The 25,244-nt window shown below is 31.3% G+C and overlaps 1 protein-coding gene across 3 annotated transcripts in view; it reads right to left on the minus strand.

Moving 5' to 3' along the window:
- Window positions 1–25,244, minus strand: part of LOC115882159 (heterogeneous nuclear ribonucleoprotein L) — a 356,844-nt gene that overhangs the window by 70,718 nt on the left and 260,882 nt on the right. For all 3 annotated transcript variants that reach the window (XM_030900031.1, XM_030900033.1, XM_030900032.1), the window contains exon 6: window positions 3,290–3,364. In XM_030900031.1, coding sequence (XP_030755891.1) covers window positions 3,290–3,364 — 75 coding nt within the window. The remainder of the gene's footprint in view (window positions 1–3,289; window positions 3,365–25,244) is intronic.

A 25,244-nucleotide genomic window follows, 5' to 3' on the forward strand; every position in this document is an offset into this window, starting at 1 on the left:
CCAACAAGGTGATTAGAAACAGTAAATTATTACATATTTAAGTAGGTTTAACAATAATTAACAATAGATATAATATAACAACTTACATGTACCAGAGCTTATGTATTACTTTAAAAATAAATATTTTATTTATAAAGTTTTCGCGCCATACAAAATAGGTGATAAATCGATCTCACATTTATTGATCAGCTGATTGACAGAAACATTGATTGCTGCCACAGATAAAAATATAGTTTTTACGTTTTATTGTGTATTACCAATGATAGAAAAATTAGATATGTCGACTCTTTTTACTTTGAATATTTTTAATCGTGATTTGATGTTTTTTCAGAAATTTTGTTTCTATTCACTACTATGTTTCTATTCCCCCCATTTTACGGTAATCGACTCGTTTGAAAGTTGTTGAATGTTAAAGTTCAACTTCAAATCGACAATTTTTTAAATTTTATCGAAATAATGGCCCAAAAATATAAAATATGATAATTTATAACATAAACATAAAATATGATTTTTATGTTTTATAATTACTATTCATTATTCAAAATTATCCATTATTTCGTGATAAAATATAAAAAATTGTGGCAGGTATCATATATGATTTGAAGTTGAACCTTCATTAACTCTCAAGCGAGTCGATTAAATGAAAATTCAAATCAGATCTTTTTTGAAGACCGTTCAATTTCCTACAAGAATATGTATTGATTTTTTACAAAACGCTGATTTGTTAGAACACAATAAAATTCCAAAAAAAATTGTTTGAATTTAAAGAATTTAAATTAATTATTGAATATCAGAAATATTTTTAATCGAGAAAACTCATTATGACATTTCAAAAAACAACGATTTAGATATTCTAGTAAAAGCAATGCTGGTATAAACAATGTATATAGAATTAGAATTTAGACGGAATAAAATATAATTACGCTCTTGGATAAATTGTTCGTAATAGAACGAATTATTTATTTAGGACAAACGGTTGCAAGTTCAATGTATATAGTTTTGAAACTGTTGTGCTTTATTTTAATAGCATTTTATCACGTAGACAATTAACTAAAACTATAAAGTTGTATTAAATTAGCGTTACATAAACAACAACTTTAGCTAGGATAAATAGAATTATTCAGTAAAGTATAACTTTGTCATTTAGCGTGTTTTCAAGAATAATAAATAATAAACTAGGAAATTAGGAGCAAAATATTACTATAATAGTTTAATATGCCATAAAATCAGCGTGTGTATTGTATTACATCTGTTGCTTCTAAGATGAGCAATAGAAGGGCAGTCATGAGAATGCAGACTACTAGAATGAATTGAAAGGATTACTATGGATATACCCATTTTTTTGGTTTCATATATTATGAAGAATAACTTATCTCCATTTGAGCACATAATATGACAATCTATTTTTATTTTCATTAAATATAATCGACCTCGTTGGCTCTCGCCACATCCATGAATATATTATAAAAATAAATTCGCCGACTCCATATTATGTTTTTCACGCTTATGCTGGAGACCTAATAATATTAACATTAATTAATTTGGCACAGTTATGGCAGTTATTAAGTTTTGTTGCACCCAAGAGAGTAATTCTGCCAACGCTATTAATACAATTCGTATTGTTTTATCTTCAATAACAGTGCCCTGGTATGTCAAACGCATTAGTCTGCTTTGTTATTGGCTTGTCGTGCTCGAGGAACATATATATTCATGTAAACTACATAAGTAAAAAATGATACTTCATTATTTCTAAGATTTCAGTAAAATATTTCAGAATCTACAAATCCCTTAAGTTTTGTGATGAACGAATTTATTGTTATTCATCTATCAACGGAATTATGAGGATGTTAATTACAGCTTTGCCGAGAGTAAAAAGTTTCTGTTCCGAGGGCCTATGGTCCGAGGGACAATGATATAACTGGCCGAGGTTATTAAAACTTTATAATACGGAATTTAGTATATTCTGTCTATTTTAAAACGACATAAATTTTGCAGTTATTAATCTTCCGGTATATGTGTAATAACGGCTGCTGGTAGGTAATTTTGTTGGTTGATAGGTTACTATAGTGTTAAATTACCTGTTTATAAATTGACAGTTGTTGTCAGTCGAGTTCAGTTTTTTGTCAAAAAATGCCTTTCGCTCTTTGAATAAGAAGACTAAGGATGGAGCATATCAAAAATCTTAGGTACAGCGCAATGGGCCTCAAATATGGCCGACTTAAATTCCGGTTTATCAGTGTCGTTCTAATTTTATTTAAAAAAATGTAAAACTATGATGTAGGGTAGACGTGGGGTAGACTCAATAATTTGTTGTTTTATTTTACGTTGTGAATAAATGTTGGTAGTTATTAAAATTGTCATAAAAATATATAATTCTAATAAAAATAGATAAGTTATAATAAGTATTTATTACCACAAACATCCGATACGCTACTGAAGCAGGTAAGTCAAATTAACGTATCTAAATTCTTTGAGATCTAATCTTTGACAAGTAATAAATAAAAGCTAAAATGCAAGAAAAATATAAATTTAGTTAATTTAAGTGAATTTCGTAAATGATCGGTTTACTACACGTATGTATATTATATAGTCACTTACTAGCGAAAAGTTGTTCCATTATTTCACTCAATTTTTGCCGAGATCTACCGCACGCTACACAACCAACTATTTTAGAGTTTTTTTCGATAAATCGCGATAGTGTCACTGTTAATTTAAGTTCTGTCACAATTTCCATCTAGATTTACTACCTTTATACAACTATCAGTAGTAGATTAAATAATAAATAACATAAAATAAGCTCCGTAAAGACTGACAAATCCACAAAATTTCAAATCAAATTCAAATGTGTCAAATGAATCGTCAAACAGAACTGTCAAGGATCCCCACCCTAGAGTGCTTTTATGGTGCTTTTTCCGCCCACCATGGTTGAATACATGGATAGCATTATGCTCCTTCCTTAGTCTTCTTATTCAAAGCTTTCGCTTTATATGAGTGTCCATTTTCATTCTATATGGTTAATCAAAATCTCTATTGTATTTCATGGTTATTACTTATAAAAGGAAGCGTTATTTCAAATTATTTATATGGAATTATAACTTTGAAATCAACAAATACTTAATAATTACTCAATAACAATGTAATAATAATAATAGCAATATATTATTATTACATTGTTATTGAGTACTATATAATACTATTATATTTATACTAGTATATATAATACTATTCGTTATCATTCGTCAATCAATATTATAAGTAATAAAAAATGCAAGATTTGAAATGTACTTACTATATGGTTGTGGCCTTGAGCCAAAATGTGGTTCTTGTAATAAAGGCTGCGGCCTCCCATTTGTGTTTTCCTTTACTGAAACAAAACAAGCAATCGATTAGAAAAAGTCCACATCAAAAACTAAATAGAATAGCAAAATTTCGGTATCGATATTCGTTTCTGAAATGGAAGTTTACCCAAATTCTCCATATTCAATTTGTTTCGTAATGTAAACCTATTTCTTCGGTAATAACTTTGTTGATATTGTAAAGTGCACCAAATCAGATACGAATCATGCGATGTTTGTCGAGATGCGACGAAAACGTAGACAATGAAAGAAAATGCTGGTTCGTTTAAGAAGCATTTGGAATAAATTTTGTTCGTAAATATTTGCAATATAAAAGTATACAAATGGAATTTTAACCGAAAGACATCTATACATATAGAATATTGTTCATTAAATTACATAATATTCCAGTATATGAGTCGCACAACCTTTAATTTTAAATAGTGATGGGAAAAACCGATGAATTTTAATAATCGAGTAGGTACTCGAGTTTCAAGCGATTTCAATAATCGAGCGATCACTCGAGCAAAATTTCGCTCGTATTTAATATACGGTTTTTCGCCGTCGCTGTCGCTTGTACCTGTACTCGTAACGCTAAGCAGTAAGCTGCGTGCGCAGAGCGCATATTCTTTCGATGATAGTGGCAAGCGACAAGCGACGAGCGACGAATAGTTTCTCTTGAGCATGCATGGAAGCCTTGTCGATGTAGGTGATAAAATTTTGTCACACAGTTACATAACAGATAACGTCGTATAGTCCTATAATTGACAATGCGGTCCCAATCAAAAGATCAATCTGTTGTTTGAAGATATTTTACCAAAAATACTGATAAAATATTGCCAATCTGCAGTATACATATGTAGCAAATTCGCTCGATAAGATCGCTCGCGTTCGTCGCTCGTTCATAATCGAGCGATGTCGGTTATTACAATAATAATCGAGTAGTTATCCCATCACTAATTTTAAATCATTGATTAGTTTCTTTGAGTAAAAAGATTAAGGAAGGGGCATATGGAAAAACTTAGGTCGAGCGCAATGGGGACCTAAAATGGCCGACTCAAATTCCGGTTTATCAGTGCCGTCCTACTTTTATTCAAAACTTATAAAAAAGAATGTAGGATAGACTTAATAATTTGTTGTGTTTTATTTTATATTGTTAATACATGTTCATAGTTATTGAAATTGTTATACAAATGTATATATTATTAATAAAAAGAGATAAGTTATAATTATTTAATAGCACAAGCATAAGAACCGCTACTAAACTACTGAAGCACGTTAGTCAAATTGACGTATCTAAATTATTTTTGACAAGTAGTAAATAAAAGCGAAAATGCAAGAAAAACATATATATGATAATAAATATCAGTTAATTCTAAATGAATTCATAAATGATAGGTCTGCTATACATATATGTCAAGCATATGCTATACGTATATGTCACTTATTCTTACTAGCTTACGGCCGGTTTTACAAAGCAAGTATATACCAGTAGGTATATAACCAATTCTTGAAATATCTTTTAAAATTTCCGTTCATTAAGTTCTAAAATGTTCGGAGAATAATTATTCCGAATTTATACATGCTTTGTAGAATCGGCCCTTACTAGTAAAAAGTTATTCCATTATTTCCCTCGATTTTTGACCAAAATCTACCACACGCTACACAACCAACTATTTTACACTCTTTTTCGATAAATCGCAATAGTGTGATACCTCTATACAGGTTGTTAATTTGTTTATTCTTTGCGGCAAGAGCTTTATGGTTGAAATATGGCAACCTCGGCCCGTTCGTCGATAGACGACGCGACGGGACGAATCGGCAGAAAACCCTATAAGTGCATGCGTTCTCAATAGGCAGTGTTGCCATTCTGTTCCCCTATCAGTAACTGTCGAGTTAACAACCTGTATATAGAGGTAGTAACACAGGTTGTAAATAAAATGTGACATCGAATTTGACAATGAGAAAATCATATTTATGCTGGTATTTTAATTGCAGCATTCTCTGAGCCGTATTATAAATTTTACTAATTTTAATGCTAAACATTTACTAATGCTAATAAAACAAAATTTTAAACGAGAGTACAACTTTAGCACCTCTTCTGCAAAATCATCTGCAAAGATAATATGATACCTTTTCAAAATTTACACAGGATTTCCTATGTCTCGTGTTCCGATGCACCACACGGTACATATTTTTTTTAAACAATTCTAGATATTAATTTTTCGCCACCTAACCTATGAGGAATTTCTAATTTTTTATAAACTTTTCATCCAAATTAATAGGTACATTTCTTGGACAATTTCAAATTAAATTTAAGCTAACAAAATTAAATTACCTACTGCTCCTTTTCAAATCTACGGTCGTGCTATGAGAGATATCTAAAACGAATTTCTCTTGATATTATTCCCAATCTGCATTTGCAAACCATATTGGCTGTCTAGCTACTATCTATAAAACCCTTTTCTTGTTTTTCTAATTTGCTTCATCTCCATTTAAATTAAATGTAAAGCATTAGCGTTTGCTTGTTGCTAAACATACTCGAAAACTAAGTTAAATTCATTCGGAGCTCGCACTAATGCTTTTAGATGTTTCATTAATGTTGTGAAGATTTAAAACGCAGAAAATTATTTACGAAAAAGTATAAGAAATTTATTATATTAGAAAATATATACAGTCCTGGACACTTCATCTCTGTAGTCTGTATTGTAATGTATACAACAGAGATATTAATATAAATGACCGGTTGACAGACAGAGAGACAAAATATAAGGCGGCATACAATGTTGCCGGTTTTTACGTGTGTAGGCAGAGATATGCGTGCCCCTTTAACAAGATCGCTATAGCGATTAACTTCTAGGCATTGAGGGTTACAAGGCAGGACCTCGTATGATTTTTTTTCAATAAATTATATTATAATTCTTTAAAAAAAATTGCAATATTTTTAGAACGTAATGGAGAAGAATTGTAAACTCAGTTATTAACGACAGCCAAAATGTAAAGAAGCAACAATGTAATGAGACTTATGAATGTTCAGAGTTCGAATCCACCATCTTCTGATGTGTATCAAATACTCGTCAGTGAGTAATGGCAGTAGATTTCTTTGTTGTAGTTACATTTTATATAGTTTCTCGAACCTTGATATTCACATAAGTTTTGTATGTCATCTATTAGAACAACAGAACTACGGAAATTTCCAGAGGTACACCCGTCCAAATATGAACATCGACTAACATTGCTTAACTTCGGTAGTCGATTAAGAACCCGGATTTTAACGAAGCTAGGCCGCTACGTAATACCGTAAGCCTTCTAGAACAATTATTGTGCTTCAGAAGATGTACGAGCAATTATAACGATTTGCATATGTGTACGAAATATACTTCATTCTTAAGGCGCTGTTAAATAAACCATAAGTATTCAAAGGTCTAAAACTACGTACATGACAAAGGCTTAACAAACCAAAGCAGATATATTATGTAAAGCTAAAATACACTAATTATATTTCAAACATCTAAAAGCTTTTGCGAGCTTCTTTTAATGTACTTCTTAGATTCGAATTTGTAACCAATTTCGAAGAGCACTATAGGGTTATTAAACATCATCCACAACAGGTAATTAAAATTAGTTTATAGCATATATTAAACTTAGTAAATAGCTTTTACGATAAAGTATTTAGTAAAATAATTTAAATACTTTTGAATCAATGTTGTTTCATACATAGACCCTATATGATGATGAACATAATAAATACAATTTACAGTATTATAGTTATTTATATGTATCAAGGGAATTATAAGGGTGTTAATTACAGAGGGCAGAGTTTCTGCCCGAGGTTATTAATACTTTATACTTCGCGTGGTACATAGATAATTTTATTTCTTACTAAATTTAGTACACTTTGTCCCGTTTTAAAATGACACAAATGTTGCATTAATTAATCTTTCGGTATATTTGTATTAACGCTGTTGGTATGAACTTTGTTCGTTGCCAGGTTACTGTTGTGTTAAATAACCTCTTTATAAATTGACGGTTGTTGTCAATCGAGTTCAGTTTTTGTAAAAAACGCCTTTCGCACGAATTCGGCACACGTTTGAGTACGATTCCATTAAAGTTGAGGAAATATTAAAAAAACTGAAGAAGCACGATAAGCGTTACTTCTACCTAAAAACGAATCCATTTACCAAAAGGAATATTAAAAGTACCTTAAGAGGCTCGGACAGAAAAAATATTTGGACGTAGCGTAATAATGGTTACATATACATACCTCCATTACTCGCTGACGAGTATATGACACGCATCAGACGATGGTCACGCAAGGCGTTTTCTTTCATGAGCTTTTCTATGACTGAAAATCCCGATACGTGATGTTATCTGTCTACCGCACTCCGGACATTCAAAAATCTCATTGCTCTGTTGCCTCCTCACTTTTTGGTTGCCGCTGTTAACTGAGTTTACAACTCTTCTCCATTCCGTTCTATTGTGAGCTGCTTCTTCCCACTCATTCTGCTTGTTAATCCCCTTTAAGTTTTCGTGGAAAATATCCTTGTACCTTTTGAGTTGTCCACCCGGCCTCCTCTCGCCGTCTACAAGCTCACCGTAGAGCAGAATTTTTGGTATGCGGTTTTCTTGCATTCTGCATACGTGACCAGCCCATCTTAAGCGGAACTTTGTAATCATGACTTCAATACTCTGGCAGTTAGCTTTTTCAAGGACCGATACATTTGAGACATGATGGAACCATTTGATTCTTAAGAGTTATCTAAGATGTATCTGTTGCAATTTGTTTAATGCGTTCATGTGTCGGCGGTACGGCATCAGCACCCAGGTTTCGCTTCCATATAACATGGTGGGAATTATTATTGCTCGGTTCATAATGGTTAATATTTGTCTTGTAAATTTATTATATGTTATATTCAATATTAATATTATTACTCAAAATCTTTTTTGTATTTCATGGTTGTTACCTATAAAATGTGAATGGAATTATGGCATCTCAATTCCCGTTAATAATGTCCCAAGGGGTATGTACGACTCTATTCATGGTTAGCAAAACGATATAAGCTTATATTAATTCAGTAAAAAATAAATATTTATATCTAATCCTCTTGAATAATAGTGATACAAATAATCCAAACAACCGGCAGCAAAAGTAAATTTCTTTTGAATTAATGCTAGTAGTTTCCCCTCGCTATATAAGTTTGTTTCTTTTTTAACCTACTTTGGGAAGTAATTATTTATTTAGTAGGATCTGGCTCTGTAACTCGTATTCCCAGGTTCTAAAAGTAAAACACCGATATAAAAACGAAATGAAGAACTGGATTTTGGAGAAACACTAATTCTAATTCAGTTCCCGAAAGGAATAAATGTTTTCATTTGTTTTCTTTCGATTTAGATAAAAGTCATTCAACTGTCTGCATTCGCCGTTGTTTCTTCATTGAGAAGACAGTGTCCTGATAAAAAAAAACCGTGACAATCCGAAACAATCACGAAAAATCTTTGATTTTTCTCTGTCGCAAGTTCCGAGAAAATTCTTCGAGTGTCCTAGACCGGTTGGGTGATTCCCAATCTAGGTTATATGAAGACTACACGGAAAAAAACAGATATGTCACATTTTCATAAAAATTAAGATAGTTACACAACTTTATAGGTTACGGATAGAGTCTTCTAGGTCTTTTAGTTCCGCTTTAAGTTGGTTCCCACTTGGGAAGCAGAACGGTTCTGGTCCAGTTAGTGGAGTGTTCGCTCCTTTTCTAGCTTGACCGTTGGGTCATTACCTTACCTTACCCAGAGTAGGAGGTTTTTATTTTCTTTGCCTAATTTGTTCAGCTTCTCTAGGTATTCGTCGACTAAATTCATGTCGTGATAATACAAATAAGGTTTCCGAAACGTCAACAGATTTAGTCAGAAAAAAAAACAAACTTCTATTATTTGTTTTCAATCGTAACCCAATAATGAAATACTATTTTATCATTTGTATGGAGAGATAGTGTTGAAGTCATGGTTACAAAATCCCGCTTAAGATGGGCTGGTCACGTATGCAGAATACAAGAAAACCGCATACCAAAATCTCTGCTTTACGGTGAGCTTGTAGACGGTAAGAGGAGGCCGCGGCCGGGCGGACAATTTAAAAAGTACAAGGACATTTTCCACGAAAACTTAAAGGGGATTAACATGCAGAATGAGTGGGAAGAAGCAGATCACAATAGAACACAATGGAGAAGAATTGTAAACTCAGTTAACAGCGACAACCAAAAATTAAAGAGGCAACAAAGCAACAGGGGCGCATATACGGGAGGGGTAATGGGTACGAAATAATATACATGTTCTGATTTCTTTCGAAAATCGACAACGATGAAACTATGATCCCTTCCCCGACACAAACGGTACATTGTGAAACAGGAAATTGTAGAGAGAAACAAGCCCTATAATATAGGATACAACATTTTAATGAACAGTTCTTTCCATAAAATCAATAAAATGAAAAATATACGAAATAATATACATGTACGGATTTCTTTCGAAAATCGACAACTATGAAACTATGAACCCTTCCCGGACACAAACGGTACATTGTGAAAAGGAAATTATAGAGAGAAACAAGCTCTATACAATTACCCCTCCCAGAAAGAAATTAATTAATAAGATAAAATTTGGTATAAAATAAAATTGTTATAAAAAAGTTAATAATACAAATTAAAACAGAATATGCAAACCAATCCAAGTAGATTTTTTCCACAGTTACAATACCTTCCAGCAAAAATTTAATTCAAATTTAGTACTTTTTTGAATATTCACATTATCCCTCCCAGACTCAATCTCTAGATGCGCCACTGCAAAGCAATGAGATTTTTGAATGTCTGGAGTGCGGTAGGCAGATAACATCACGTATCGGGCTTTTCAGTCACAGAAAAGCTCATGAAAGAAATCGCCTTGCGTGACCATCTTCTGATGTGTGTTGAATACTCGTCAGCGAGTAATGGCAGTATATGTATTTATGGACACTAGATTCGATATTAGTATTTTTGATGAATTTTCAAGTAAACTTTTTAGAAGAACAAAAGAAAGAATGAACATAAATATCTCGTACAGATATGTATGTTAAACTACGAAAATATGCAGTGAAAAATAAATTTAACGAAATAAAGACCTTAAATTCGCCAACGATACATGTCTTTAAGAAGGCACTTATCAAGCGGCTAATTCCATTACGACCAAAAATCCCCTCGGGAAACGCGATACGTTAGTCCTGACACGATACTCCATCCGGCTCCGCTTTGTTAAAGATTTCTATTACTTATACTTCGTTTTTTACTATTTCTGGCATTAGTTCCGTATAGTAATCCGAGACTGTAAGTAATTCCACAGTATCGATAGAAATATTTTTACAGTTAGATAAGCACTACGAGTTTATGAAAATACTTGTCCTATGATTTTTGAGAATGTTATAATAATTTTATTAGGAATATTAAAAAAATATATCGTCGGCCTAACGTGATAAACTGCTAATTCCATTATTCCTAAATTTACAGGAAAGCAAAAAAACGGTACAAAAAAATATGTACACATGTAGGAAGTATTTTGATGCGTTAATATGATAAAGAGATAAGAGTTTTATTTGCTGGGGAACAATAAAACTCAATATTTCGTGTTACTTCATTTTTTTCAGACACAATAGGGAGATAGCAGATATTCGTCTTGCAGAAATAAGAAATAAAAATATATTTCTGGAGATAGCAACCTTTATTGTTTGAAATTTTGAAAATTTCTATTGAATATTACCCAAACAGATTTAGAAATAATCAATTAAATTTTAAAAAATATGATAAGGTTTTCACTTGGAAAGCAAAACGATTCTGATCCAGTTAGTGGAGTGTTCCTTTCTTTTCTAGCTAGATCGTTTCCATTTTCATTGCCCCTGATGGGCTGGCACCCAGAGTAGGAGGACTTTATTTTCTTTGCCTGATTTGTTCAGCTTCCCTAAGCATTCTTTCACCAACATCGAATTGCTGGTTACTGAGTTGATCGCTTTTAATGCTGCTTGACTATCGGATAAGATGGCTATTTCTTGTTTCCGATAGTTCCTATCTAAAATAAGTTGTACCCATCATTCGATAGCATCGATTTCCGCCTGAAGGTTGCTGGGATAGGTGCCCATTGGTTCGGAGTACTTAGTTTTTGGCCCAAATACTCCTATCGCTGTTCCAGTTTATGGAAAAGCATTAAATTGTTATATTTTTTCTCATAACATTTTTAAATGTAATAATTACCTTGTAGTAAGTACTATTTTAACAAGAAACATTTTTTTCATTATAACATTTCCATGAGTCGGATTTTTATATTTTAATTTCGGAACGCTAGAAAACGTAAAAAATATAATTCTTGCCATTCTGGGCTTTGAGCAAGATATTACCCAGATACTACGCGTATAATTTTTTGTTTTCTGTCAGCCGTTTTTCATGAAAATTAACATACAAACGGGTTTAGCGAGCTCTAATTCAGAGTAATTAGTTGCTTTCGGTGTCCTGAAGCTTGAAGAATTTTCACGTAATTTAAATTCTTTTTATTGTTTTTTTGAAAATGGCGTCTAAATAGTTGAAATAAGGTATTTATTTTGTAGAAAAAAAATTAGAATCCAATAAAATAATATAATGCCACATTTTTGAAAAGCTTATTTGTGTGTTATACTAAAAAAATTAAAGATAATATGTTTTCCAATACTTACACGCAGTGACGCACATATACAGAGTGACAGAAATAAGTGCAAGTATTTTAAGGAGTTATAGATCTGGCCAGAAGAAACATATTTTCTCTTTACCATTTTTAAACTAAATTGATAATAGTTAGTTATTTAACGCTGAAAATTGATTACCTCACACATTATTCATTCTAATGAGTTAGTTCTTCGCAATTTCATGTTCACGCATTGGACAAGATGTAAAAAATAAATAAATTCTACTCAATGCGAAAAATACTAGACAATACGGCCATGACTCGTTCTCTATATGATTATCCCGAACATCTATTTCAAGGGATCCTTTTTTCGCACGACAGGAAAAGATGTTTTCTGCTTTTCCGAGCAAATAATGGAAATTTCTCCTAGGAATTGCCATGCGGCACGGTCTTCCACCGTCCGTTCGATTCGCAAACGCAAACAAAGCGGTTTATCTCGGCTAAGAGAATTTTTCGAAAAACCGCGAATTCGGACCTCTGAAAGGAAATTACTGTTTATTCAGCTCTCTCCGACGGCAAATCCAACTTTTATAAAACCTCCTAGTTGGGACTATTCCTTTCCCAGCGGATATGAAGATTGAATAAAAACCGAAATTCTGTTTGATCTGATCTAGAAATTAAAGTAATTGCTACAGTTGGACTGTAAAATTTCGCCAAGCAAAAGCCGACTCTACAGGGTCCGGCAATAGTGCGTCCTGTAATCTCTGAAACTAGGGAAATATATTTACTGATATTTTAGGATTAAGTAAAGTGATTTGAAAGGAAGCCAAAAATGCGATAATATACAGGGTGTTCCATTTAAAAAAAATCATCCCTATTCACTCACACTTTTTTGAGCCACCCTGAAGAAATTAAAGTATTTTCCTGAAATACATTACTTTAGGCTTGCACTTAAAGGTAAGCGCACATTCATCGGAAGCGGACGGACGGCACGTAGCGGAAAAATATTACTAGCATAAATTTAAACGGGGCAAAGCACACTAGTCGGCGATCGGTACGAATCGGACGGAGAGCATTTTAAAAATTCGCCGGGTTGTAATTGAAATCCGTACTCTGCGTCCGCTGCGGGCCGATGACGACAAGTGTGCGATAGCGAGTCGGAACTTGCCGATTGAAAAACAATTAAAATAGCAGCATTTTGATACGAATTTTGAGTAAAAACACATTGGTGGTCAGTATATCGTGAACGATACATATGTTTGACATAACCGGTCGTGCAGAAATGGAAAGCGAACAGCAAATCATTAAATAAATGACTGTATTCACCACAAACCCTTCTTTTTAAATTAATTTCGTGAACCCATATTTTTCTTTTCCTTTTTTTTTCTGGTATTCCGATTCCAGTTCTAGCACTACAAACAGTTCCTCATCAGAGGAATCCATTATTCAAACTGATTTCAGGAACAATATCCAATGATTCCAATGCGCTCTGTCCGTCTGCTGCCGATAAATGTGCGTCTGGGCTTTTAAATGCTGCGTGCCGTCCGTGAATGAATGTGCGCTTACCTCAAGAGTCCATTTCATTAGTCCGAAAAAGTAGCAAAATAAGCATTCGGCATTTAACGTTTTATGTAAAACTGGCTAGATATTTTTGCACAAATAAAGAATTACAGTTAAGGGTTGGAACCTTTGGTGTTACACAGCAAAATAAAACACTAAATCACCACAATACACCAAAACACTTTTACTTTTACACTGGACGCGCATTTCGCTAACCATGTTAGCATCATCAGCAGATGATTATAAACTAAATTTATTAGTAATATATTTATTATTAATAGTAATATCCAAAAAGTTTTAAAAATTTAAAAGATTGCTGAGTTTTTTGAAAAAAAAACGGATTTTTTTCAAAAACCAATTTTATTTTTTCCTGTCGTTACTTTTTAGAAAATCGAAAAACTAATTGCACATTCTATAGCCACTTTATTAGAGCGATCTAACAGTATTTTTAGATTTTCAGATTGGTTGATAATTTGTGAGATACAGAGGCCAACTTTTTTTATTCAGGTTTTGAAAGAACTTGGTCTCCTGAGTACATGATATGCCACACTTTATATGTACTTCTATCTAAATAAAATAAATATTTCAGAATAAAACATATTTAAAACCCCAGTAGTTTTATCTTGACAATACATTAAAATGTTTTAGAAAATTAAGGACGAAGTTGTTCTTCATTTCATTATCTAGTTCTACTTCCAAAAAATAGAATATTCAATCTCCACAATACAGACTGTTTATTAAAACCCTTCCAGTTCTTAACTCCGATTTGATTTCAGTTAATGGTGGAATTAGAAACAAAAGGGCGAAGCTAAGACAACGTTAACTTTTTCATTACATCTACGTTCCATGTTCCATCTGCCCAGCGACCCTCTAATGTGTGATATAATCCGAAAAGCGACAAATGACCCAAATATCATCTAATGTGTTCGCAGTTAACGAGAATCCAGCCATAAAAATAAAACCTTACAGCAGCTATTTTAACTTGCGATATCCTAATGTAGCAAATGTGTAATTTGCCGGTAACTGCGGCAAAGTTCCTTGTACAGCCAAAGTTTTTATAACAGCGAAACAAGTTATATAATATGATAAAGGCACCTAGTAAAAATATAGAGATGATATTTTACAAGTTATCATACTTAATTTTTTATAACTTGCCTTATATTTTACTACAGAACATAAGTCGATGAAAAATATTTAGACAGTTATACAGGGTTGTTCACCGCATACGACACGGAGTATTGTAGCTAAACGATTAGATTTTTACAAATTGTAAGTTTTGGGTGCGTTGAAGGACTATTAGAGATACAATTTAAAAATATTTTTACAAGTGTCCCAAAAAAAATTAAAAATATCAAAGTTGTATTTTTTTAAATTTTAATCTTACTGACATTTTAATATTACGGTATTTGAAATATTTACGTTTTTGTGGAAATACAGTAACTATTTTAATGCTTCATTTCTCTAGGCGCATTTAAGTTTTTAAAACCTAAATTTTACTGAAGTTTTTCTATTTACTAAATTTTGTGTTGCAATAATAAAAATTATACTACCTTATACAGAGTGTCTAAAAATGTATTTAATTTTAGAGAAAAAATGTTTTTTGTATCAAAATTAGCTGTATTTTAATAATACAATAAGATTTATAAATCAAGGATTGTTGTCTTATTTCAAGTGTAATTCTACTTTTACAATCAATCGAAAATTAAACCTTTGCAACACAAACTGAAGTTCATTAGACCCCTTCGTGTTCTTAACTCCAATTTAATTTCAGTTTATGGTGGAAGTAAGAACGGAAGAGCAAAGCTACGACAACGTTAAATTTATCATTACATCTACGTTCCATTTTCACAGCGACCCTCTAATGTGTGATATAATCCGAGTAGCGACAAATGACCGAAATACTACTTAATCTGTTCGTTGTTAACGAGAATCCAGCTATAAAGATAAAACGTTGCAGAAGATATTTTAGTTTGCGATACCTTAATGTAGCAAATGTGTAATTTGCTGATATCTAGACGAAGAAGTTCCTTGCAGAGCGAAACAAGTTATATACGATAAAGGCACGTAGTAAAAATATAATGAAAAATTGTACAGGTCATCGTACTTAACTTTTTATATCTTGCAACACATTTTGCTACAGAAAGTATCTGAATGTAATTTTAGAGAAAACATATTTGTTGTATCATAATTTGCTGTATTTTAATAATAAAATAAGAAGATTTCAAAATTAAAGATTGTCGTCTTAAATTTCAAGTGTAATTCTACTTTCACAATCAATCGAAAATTAAATCTTTGCAACACAAACTTAAGTTCATTAGACCCCTTCCTGTTCTTAACTCCAATTTAATTTCAGTTTATGGTGGAAGTAAGAACGGAAGAGCAAAGCTACGACAACGTTAAATTTATCATTACATCTACGTTCCATTTTCACAGCGACCCTCTAATGTGTGATATAATCCGAGGAGCGACAAATGACCGAAATATCAAGCTAATACGTTCGTTGTTAACGAGAATCCAACCATAAAGATAAAACCTTGAAGTAGCTATTTTAGCTTGCGATATCTTAATGTTGCAAATACGTAATTTGCCGATATCTTAAAGACGACGGCAGTGAAGTTCTGTATACTGTAAAACGAGTTATTTACTATAAAGACAGATAGTAAAAATGTAATAACCTTATTTAAAGAGTTATCCCACTTCACTTTACTATAGCATGCTCTATATTTTACTTTAAAATGTAAACCCATGAAAAACACATTAGTAATTTTAACCCAAACAAAAAAACACTTTATCGTTTCAGGTGTATTATCTTTCACCATTATCCCCTAATACGTACCTTGAGTACCATTATTATAAAAGTAAATAACGCATAATACCGATATATTGTCCATTTTATTTACATTAGTACTATTTATAAATTAATCTTAAAAATAGAATTCATAATATATCAGATTACGATTGTCAGTTCTTTATAATTCATATTTCCCATTAATAAATATCTCTAAGAACAAGAGGAAAAATATCCTACTAACACTTTTATTTAAAAAAAACTTACAATTAAATAAACAGCAACAGATTTTTTTCATCCTAAATTTCTATTTTAATTAATTAGTTCTACGCTAGACGTAAGACCTATTTCCATGACATTTCCATCATATGACAACTGTAGTAACTAATAGTTAATATACCAAATTTTATTGTTAATGTAATTACTTACAAATAAAATTGAAAAAGCACTTAATATACCGAGAAATTTCAACAAAATTCCCTTAAACGTTACATATCAAATTCTAAAAAAATAGTTTATTTATCGATATACTAGACTAGGGCTGCACCGAGTACCGAGTAGTTCGGTGCTCGGCCAGAATTTTAACCGAGTAATATGTACTCGGTGCTCGACCTTACTCGGCCGAGTAGGCCGAGTAAAGTATAGTAATAGAAACAATCCATTTATGTATGTTCAAAACAGATAGAAATGAGACTCACAGTGGCAAATAATAAAATAAACAAAAAGTTATTCATTCATAACTTTGATTAATGTATTTTAGCAAAGTAATAATAATAAGTATAAGTAATAACACAAACACAGTGAAATAATAATTTAATACTTATAATCTAAAAGAGGTCAGCACTGTCACTCATTTTAATATAACTTTAAAGGTTATTATTAATTGTTTGAATTATTTTTCACTTTTAAATTAGTTACACATATAAGTTTTGCTTAAAACAAAATCAACATCGCCACCGCACCTTAAAAGAATCAATTCAGAATCCAGCACATTAGAAATATCAGTTTGCATGGAGAACCACAGAATAAAACAATATCTCCAGAAGTAAAACAAACCAGGTCATTGGTTTGTAGTGGGGGAATCCCAGCCGCTCGCCAATCACAGACAAAACAAACAAGATCATTGGTTTAAGGCCGAGCGAATGCTCGGTACTCGGTCAAGTTAAAAAACAGGGCTCGTTACAGCCCTATACTAGACATATCTCCACAATATATATTCACCTATCGTTTAAGATAATTAGTAATTAAAAAGGTCAGTGAGTCATAACATATTAGGCTATGATATCCGCTTCCTTTTTTTAACAACTGAGTAGGTTACGCCTTAGGCACGATTCTCACTATAACGTACTGTCACTTTCACGTCGAGCCGCCGCACACTAGTCGATTTCAATTAAATCATGGCATAAATAGAGTTAAGCGTTTTGTTTTATTAAAAATTTAAAAGATCAACATAATTTACCTAAATATATAATAATAAGAATATTAGGCTTTATATAAATTCCGAATCTTAACTTTTTGTATAAAATGAAGAAGCCACGTCCATGTCCATGTGTCTCTTTTTTTATACATTTTTTTTTTACTTTTAAAAATCAGCCTCTCTAAGAACTGACACTGTCGTAACGCCACAAACTTAGCGACTTATCAGCCGATAGATTTTGTGGTCTGATGCCGCAAGGAACGTTATGTCAGATAGAGGTTAAATCTGGGAAGCTATCGGGCCGATGTGTACAGGGATTAAAGGCCTGCGGGCCTCGATCGTTACTCGATAAAGCTCATATATTCGGGCGTTTGCAGGAAGTTCGTGTCAGTTTATGTCGGTCATAAAACCATTCTCCTTTGTTCGCCAAATTGTTCAATTGTGCGTACCGCGTAAATTTCAAATAATACTGAAACGTTTGACAGGTCTGATATTCAAGCGTATGCTTCTATTCCAACATAGCACATTTTTCTATACATTTGTAAGCAGTATTTTTCGGCGATCATAGAAAAGTATACTTTGTGGAGTAGAACTATACAGGATGATTCACAACTATGGTACGTTAGGCGTTTATGGAGAAGCGGAGATAGTATTTCTTAAAAAAATTGGATTTTTGCTTAAAGGCACCATCTGTCTAAATTGAAGACATGAGTTGATATAGGTGTCATGTCACATTTTTTAAAAAATCAGTTTTATTCAGTATTTAATCAGTATATACATTTTTTATTCAGTATATATATTTTTTATTCAGTATATAAATTTTTTATTCATTATATAAAATTTTCTAACATCCCTTTGACAGATCTATCCTCCAATAGACTCTAAATATCAAATAATAAAGAATATCCTAGGTGATAAAAGTGTCATGTCACATACACCATCATTAATTTTTAGACGTGTTTGTCGAAACTTTAAAAAAGCAGTATGACACCTGCTTGTAGGGGTCCCATACAACCTATGTTATTTAACAGTAATAACTTTTCGTCTGTACTAGTAAAAAAAATTATCTTAGCAAAAATCGCTACTATATCAACAATTCCCAAGATACTTCAATCGAAATAACTAATACATTTCATCAATGAGCGTCAGTGACAAAAATTAAACATGCTGAGAGATAATTATCTTAATGTCACGAAATGATAAATTTGGAAAATTTTATTTTTTAGCCGACCATACCAATAGGTAAAGATCGGCAGAAAAAAAGTTTTTTTTAATTTCACTGAAAATGAGTTATTTGGGTCATAAATGACCTAAATACAAAATATTTTCATGGTGTCTGTCTGTCCGCCTGTCTGTCTGTATGTCCGTCTGTAACACGATAACTCAAAAACCGCTAAATCGATTTTAACCAAATTTGGCACAAAAATACTGTGGCACCTGAGAATCTGGCCGATATTTTTTTTTTGAAGGTGTAGGCTTGGTAAGGGGGTATGGGAGGGGGTTAAAAGGGGGTTAAAAGTCGCAGTTTTTGAGATAAAAAAATGGAAAAATTCCTTTACTTTGAAACTAAAAGAACTGCCTACCAACTTTTTATTAACATATTTTAGTATGGGCGGCTATACGTGCCTCCCAGCGCCAATTTTTTAAAATTAATCATAAATCTTTCTATTTTTTGTTTCGGTTGACCATTTGTCAAAAACACATTTCCAAATTTATTATTTCAGTCTAATAATTATCTAGTCAACATTTTTATTTTTTTGTCAATTATGACATGTATTGATTATTTCGACTATATTTTTGAAGACATGGTAATAAATTATTATCTCGGCGTATAAATTTTAGTATACTCATTATTCTTCAGCCAAAAATATTCGTAAGAATTTATTCCGCTTATAAAATTTCAAACTTGTCTACGAAAAAGAGAAACTCTTCGGCCGCTTAACATATAACGCTTCGACAGCAAAATTCAAATGCAAATAAGATATACCGTATAAAATTAAGTTAAATATTGCCTGTTGATGTCGATAAGAAGGCCGGGAAAAAAACTGAAAAAATTGAGAAGGATGCGATAATTTTTTTCTTTTTAGAATATAATTTATTTCCTTTAGATTCCTGCAAACAAACCAAGACAACAAAGTGATCCAATAAGGGTTCTGTTTTTTTCCTTTTAAGGTACAGAATCCTAAAAAGAATATAATAGATGAAATATGACTTAAAACCAGTTTAAAAAAAAGTATATTTTTATATCCTGCTAGTTAAAAATTATTAAAAATACAAGATATTTATAAAGATTTATAACGGAATAATTCTGTGAATCAATAAATTAATTATTTCCAATTAAACTTTAAAAGAGTCTAAAATATTCCAACAGTTTCAATTAGATATTCATTTTTAATTAATAAAATTAGTTTAATTAGTAATGAACTTAATTAACAAACAATTACATTTGTATCTAAAATGACCTCTTTACGTATTATTTTTCCTCCCCTCGGTGTTCGTTCATAACAATGGTGAATAATTAGTTCAATATAAATTATAACTTTTAATTATCTTATTTTTCGCTTCGATTCTTTCAAGTTAATTTGATATTAATTAAGAAAAAAATCTCCAAAGTATTCTTTTCTTTCTGTTATATTAATTTAAATTTTAAGAAAACAAACAAAAAATAAGATTTAGGAAATTAATAATATCAGTTAATTTCTAACTCTCAACAAATATTTTGTGTTTAACAGTTTGGTTTAGTAAGAAAATGGAAATATACTTATTATAAACTGTTGTTCCATTGCTACACAATTTCCATCCAGAGTTCTAAATTTTTCTTCTACCAGATACAACATATATTAATATAATAATCGTAATTAATGTAATCCTCTGCATAAAAAACTTTCATAAATAAAAAACTTTAAGAAATTGCATTTTTTTAAATTACTTAAAATTGTTCAACTTGTATTCAGCAAACAGAGAAAAATATTAATGACTTAGCTGTAAAATTAAATGGGGAGCCAATATTTGCATAGTTCAGAATTTGTATGAGATTTCCTATGTTTCCAACGACGATGCACCACCCAGTATACTCTCTTATATATCACAAGTTAAGGACACCGAGTTGGCGAGTCATCAACTCGAGGGAGGAGGGTCATGGGCAGGTCCCCACAATAGGAATTGACCTCAAATCCAAGGAGGCAATAGAGAAAGAGGGACATATCCTCTATTATAGATACGGGACAACACCGGTATCAGGTCTAAGGAGAGACCAAGTTAAATAGGTGGAGAAAATGGAGACAGATCCTCCACCCTCCACCTCACGGGTTCCTCAGCCGGACGCAAGCTCCTCGACTGTGAAGGGCGGCACGGAGGGCCAAACTCCAACCGTGGAAGGGTGTGTACCCTCGGAGGAAGAACTGTTGTCAGAGGAGGATGGTAAATACCCTGTCCCCTCTTCAACAGAGGTATGATGGGTTATAGATTGTGATGACTCAAGGAAGGGGGGCACAATAGATCTTTAAGGTCGCAGTGATTAACCCCCCCCCCCTCTTACTCATTCTACATTCTACATATCACAAGTTGAAATGATTATTAAAAATAACGACGTTTTATTCCAAATTTAATGTACGTAATTTTAAGTAACTATAAAAATCACCAAATCGTCCCAAAAATATGACTCAAAAAGGATACAGGATACAAAATAAATAATTTCAAAAATAAGGATATTTCTTAATTAATCCAAAAATATAACTAAATTTATATATTTTTTAGATGCACTTTGAAATTTATCAACACATTTGAAGTCTTGTTTCATAATTTTCGCGTATATGAGTGACATTTTCTCTAAAATAGTCTACTATTACCATATCAAAATTAGGGCACGTTTGAACTTTGAAAGTCACATAGTTTTAATTAAGGCGGAATTATTCATCAACTAATTTTTGTCGTGATAATTAAAGAACAAATTTTAACTTCGTAAAACGTCCAAGCCAGAACATATTAATTTTAAATTATAAATTATGATGAGCTTAAGAACATAGATTGTCTAAAAAGGCCTTTTTGATTTTGCAATAAATAAATTGATATGAATTTTAAAAAAAATTAAAGGGTATTTCGGGAAAATATTTTAACTTCTATAAGGTGGCTCAAAAAAGTGTGAGTGGATCGTGATGATTTTTTTTAATAGAACACCCAGTATGTTATTGCATTTTTGGTTTTCTTTCAGATCACTTTACATACGCTAAGATATGAGTAAATATATTTCCATATTTTCAGAGATATTAATAAATAGATAAAAAATATATTTTTTCAGTCTGTCTTAGAAATAATATTAAAAATACAAGGACTGTCCTAAAATCAAAACTATATTAGGTATTTAATTTAGATAGTCTGTACTTAATTTGCTATAAATATGGAAATCGTAAATCCTACAAGATCCTACTAGAATTCTACGTGCAACTTTCTAAAATATAAAATAATTTTTCTTGTTTTTTTTTTAATGGAACACCCTGTATATAATTTTTTCAATAGATGGAGAATTAAAAAATTAAAATTTTTTTGTATTTACAGTATTTCAAAATTTTTAACGGTTTCGCAGATATTCGCAGATTTTCCACAGTAAATTTTTATCAAAGCCGCCCACTGATTTTTCTCTCGTATTTTACCGTTCAAAGAGCCAAATAATACGGCGTGTATCTATGAAACCATTAAAAATTCTGAAATAATTTAAATACAAAAAATGTTTATTTTTAAACTCCCCATTTAGTAAAAAATAATATACAGGGTTTTCCATTTTAAAAAAAACAACAAAAATTATATCATATTTTAAAAAGTTTGGCGTAGAATTTTGAATATCCTGTATGATTTACGATTAACTTATTTATAGCAAAGTAAGGCGATCTAATGTAAATACCTAATATAGTTTTAGTTTCAGGACAGTTCTTGTATTTTTAATAATTTTATTAAGTTTCTTTATTTATTAATATCTCTAAAACTATCGAAATATATTTACTCGCATCTTAGGAATATGTAAAGTGATCTGAAAGGAAGCCAAAAATGTAATAATATACAGGGTATTCCATTTTAAAAAAATTATCCCGATCCACTCATACTTTTTTGAGCCACCCTATAGAAGTTAAAATATTTTCCTGAAAGACCCTTATAATTTCCTTGATACATAACTATCTATTATATTAGAGGAATTTTTTTATATTGCTGGTTTATATATTTACATAATATCCATTGCTTTTGCTATTTTACTGTAATTAACTTTAAAAGAAAATTAACTCTTTATGATATACCACTATTTTTTTAAAATTGAAATTTTTGAAAAATGAAAAATAGTCCTTTGTAAATTATTTTAAGATACGAAAGTTTTTATTTAACTTAATAAAATACCGATGTAAAAGAGTTGAAATCAAAAGACGTTCGCTATTATATCTTAAAGTGGTTAACAAAGAATGCGTATTATTTTAAGGTATTGCCAAGTAATTGTAATTCAAAGGGAGTTTTATCAGCCCTGAAAGCTGAAATTTCATTTAATTGAAGTGTAAAATGCTTTTAGTGCCGTCACAAATTTGCAAAGCAATCAGCTTTTTTACATTTCTTTACTTAATTGGTTTAAAATTCGATTAAATGCTGGAATCTTATTTTAGCTTTATGGGGGCTTATATTAAAAGCCAATGCTTTCTTTTAAATTAAATAAATAAGCCAAATTTTGGTAATAAACATAGTTATATTTGGTGTTTAAACCAATAAAGTATTTTTGTGTAGATTAAAAACAATTATTTTTTTTTAATTTTAATCTACACCTACGATTGATCACTTTGATGATTACTACACCATCATTTAAATAATAATAATAAATATAGTAAGTTGATGTAAATCGTATAATAACATACCAAATCTCGTTTTTTTTATCTGAAAAAATAAAAATTATAGGGGTGAGCCACTTTTGAGACGCACCCGGTATATATTTTCTTCTACTATTTTCATTATGTTGTGTTATTTATTAGAATGTCTTTTCTCTCTACCAAAATTTAATAAGTTTATGCTAAAACAAAATTTTTAAATAAATTTCCTTTATTGAGCTACTAAATCCAGATAAAATTTTTATCTGGGGGGCTTGAGGAAATGGGACCTTTATTCAGATGAATGAGTTAAGTAAATCCGTAAATTCGATTTCAATAACGGGAATATGCGAAAGAAAACCAAGGAAGAGACCGAAAAACATTTTATAATCGAAAAAAAAATCGTAAAAAATGTCTATACCTATGTGGCGGATTCATCTCTCCAAAAAAATCCTTTATGGGTATTTCGCCACTGCACTGCAAGAAAATCTACAAAATAAAATAGTTATTTTTTGTAAACACTTCTGGCTTTAAACCCAAACGGAAACTACTTGTCAGAAGTTATGTTTACAGTTATACAAATTTGCATAACAAAGAAAAAAATGCTTAACGTTTCGGAAAGTTTATCTCTATTCTATTTTCGTCGTCGGAAGCAAAAAAATACAAAGAATAAAGAAAAAAACTATTTAAAATATTTAAATTCAACTATTCGAGAACACTTTACTTTTTTAAAACAGATACGTCTACAAGAAACCGTTGACGTTCAACAAAAACGTATATATGATATACGTTTTTGTTGCATGTTACAATTTCAAATAAACCATATGCAAAAGTTGACATATGATGTGTCATTCTATACAGAGCGTCATTTTCTATCGAATACGGTAATAAAATACCGAGGGTGTCATTTAAAAATCAAAAGTTGTAGTTATTTCCGGTGAAACAGGAAGTGACCAAAAACAATTGAATACGTTAATTAGTCCTAATTTATGTCATATATTAACATACCATATCTCGTTATTTTATCTGGAAAAATAAAAAAGTTATAGGGGTGAGCCACTTTGAGACGCACCCGGTATATAAATATTACTAGTAGGTGTATCTCTTTTAAACGCTTATCCTTAAATGCCATCATTATACTTTCCACAACAAATTAGAAAGATGATCATCAAAATTAAATAAACAATTTTGCAAAAAGATATCCCCCGTGAAACTTAATATTCTTTGGTAAAACATTTAATAAAAATCCTGCTTTCTTTTCAGTTCGAAAATTGAGCCGGGATCCAATTCCCTGGCTTCTGACCCTTTTTATATTTAAATTGGGTCGAATTTTGAAGAAAATAAAGTAAAAGAGTGGAAAATTTCAATTTGGACGATATATCAATATCAATATACAGGGTTGCCCCTAGTTTTTACCCTTCCCGTATATTTTCTTGATTTTTGTGAATGTCACATGTTAAAGCACTTAGCAAAACATATCATTCAAATCGAAAATGGTTCTTAAAATATTTGAAAAAATGTGTTTATTTTGTTAAAATTTGATGCCCCCTAGCGGACAAACGAAGCACTTTTGTAGAGAGGTAAATTGTGTCCAATTTACTTATTTTGATTCCAAAAATACGTAGTAGTTCTATGTTCAC

Source organism: Sitophilus oryzae, unplaced genomic scaffold (assembly GCF_002938485.1).
Source record: "Sitophilus oryzae breed Bouriz unplaced genomic scaffold, Soryzae_2.0 scaffold_177_pilon_pilon, whole genome shotgun sequence".
NCBI lineage: Eukaryota > Metazoa > Arthropoda > Insecta > Coleoptera > Curculionidae > Sitophilus > Sitophilus oryzae.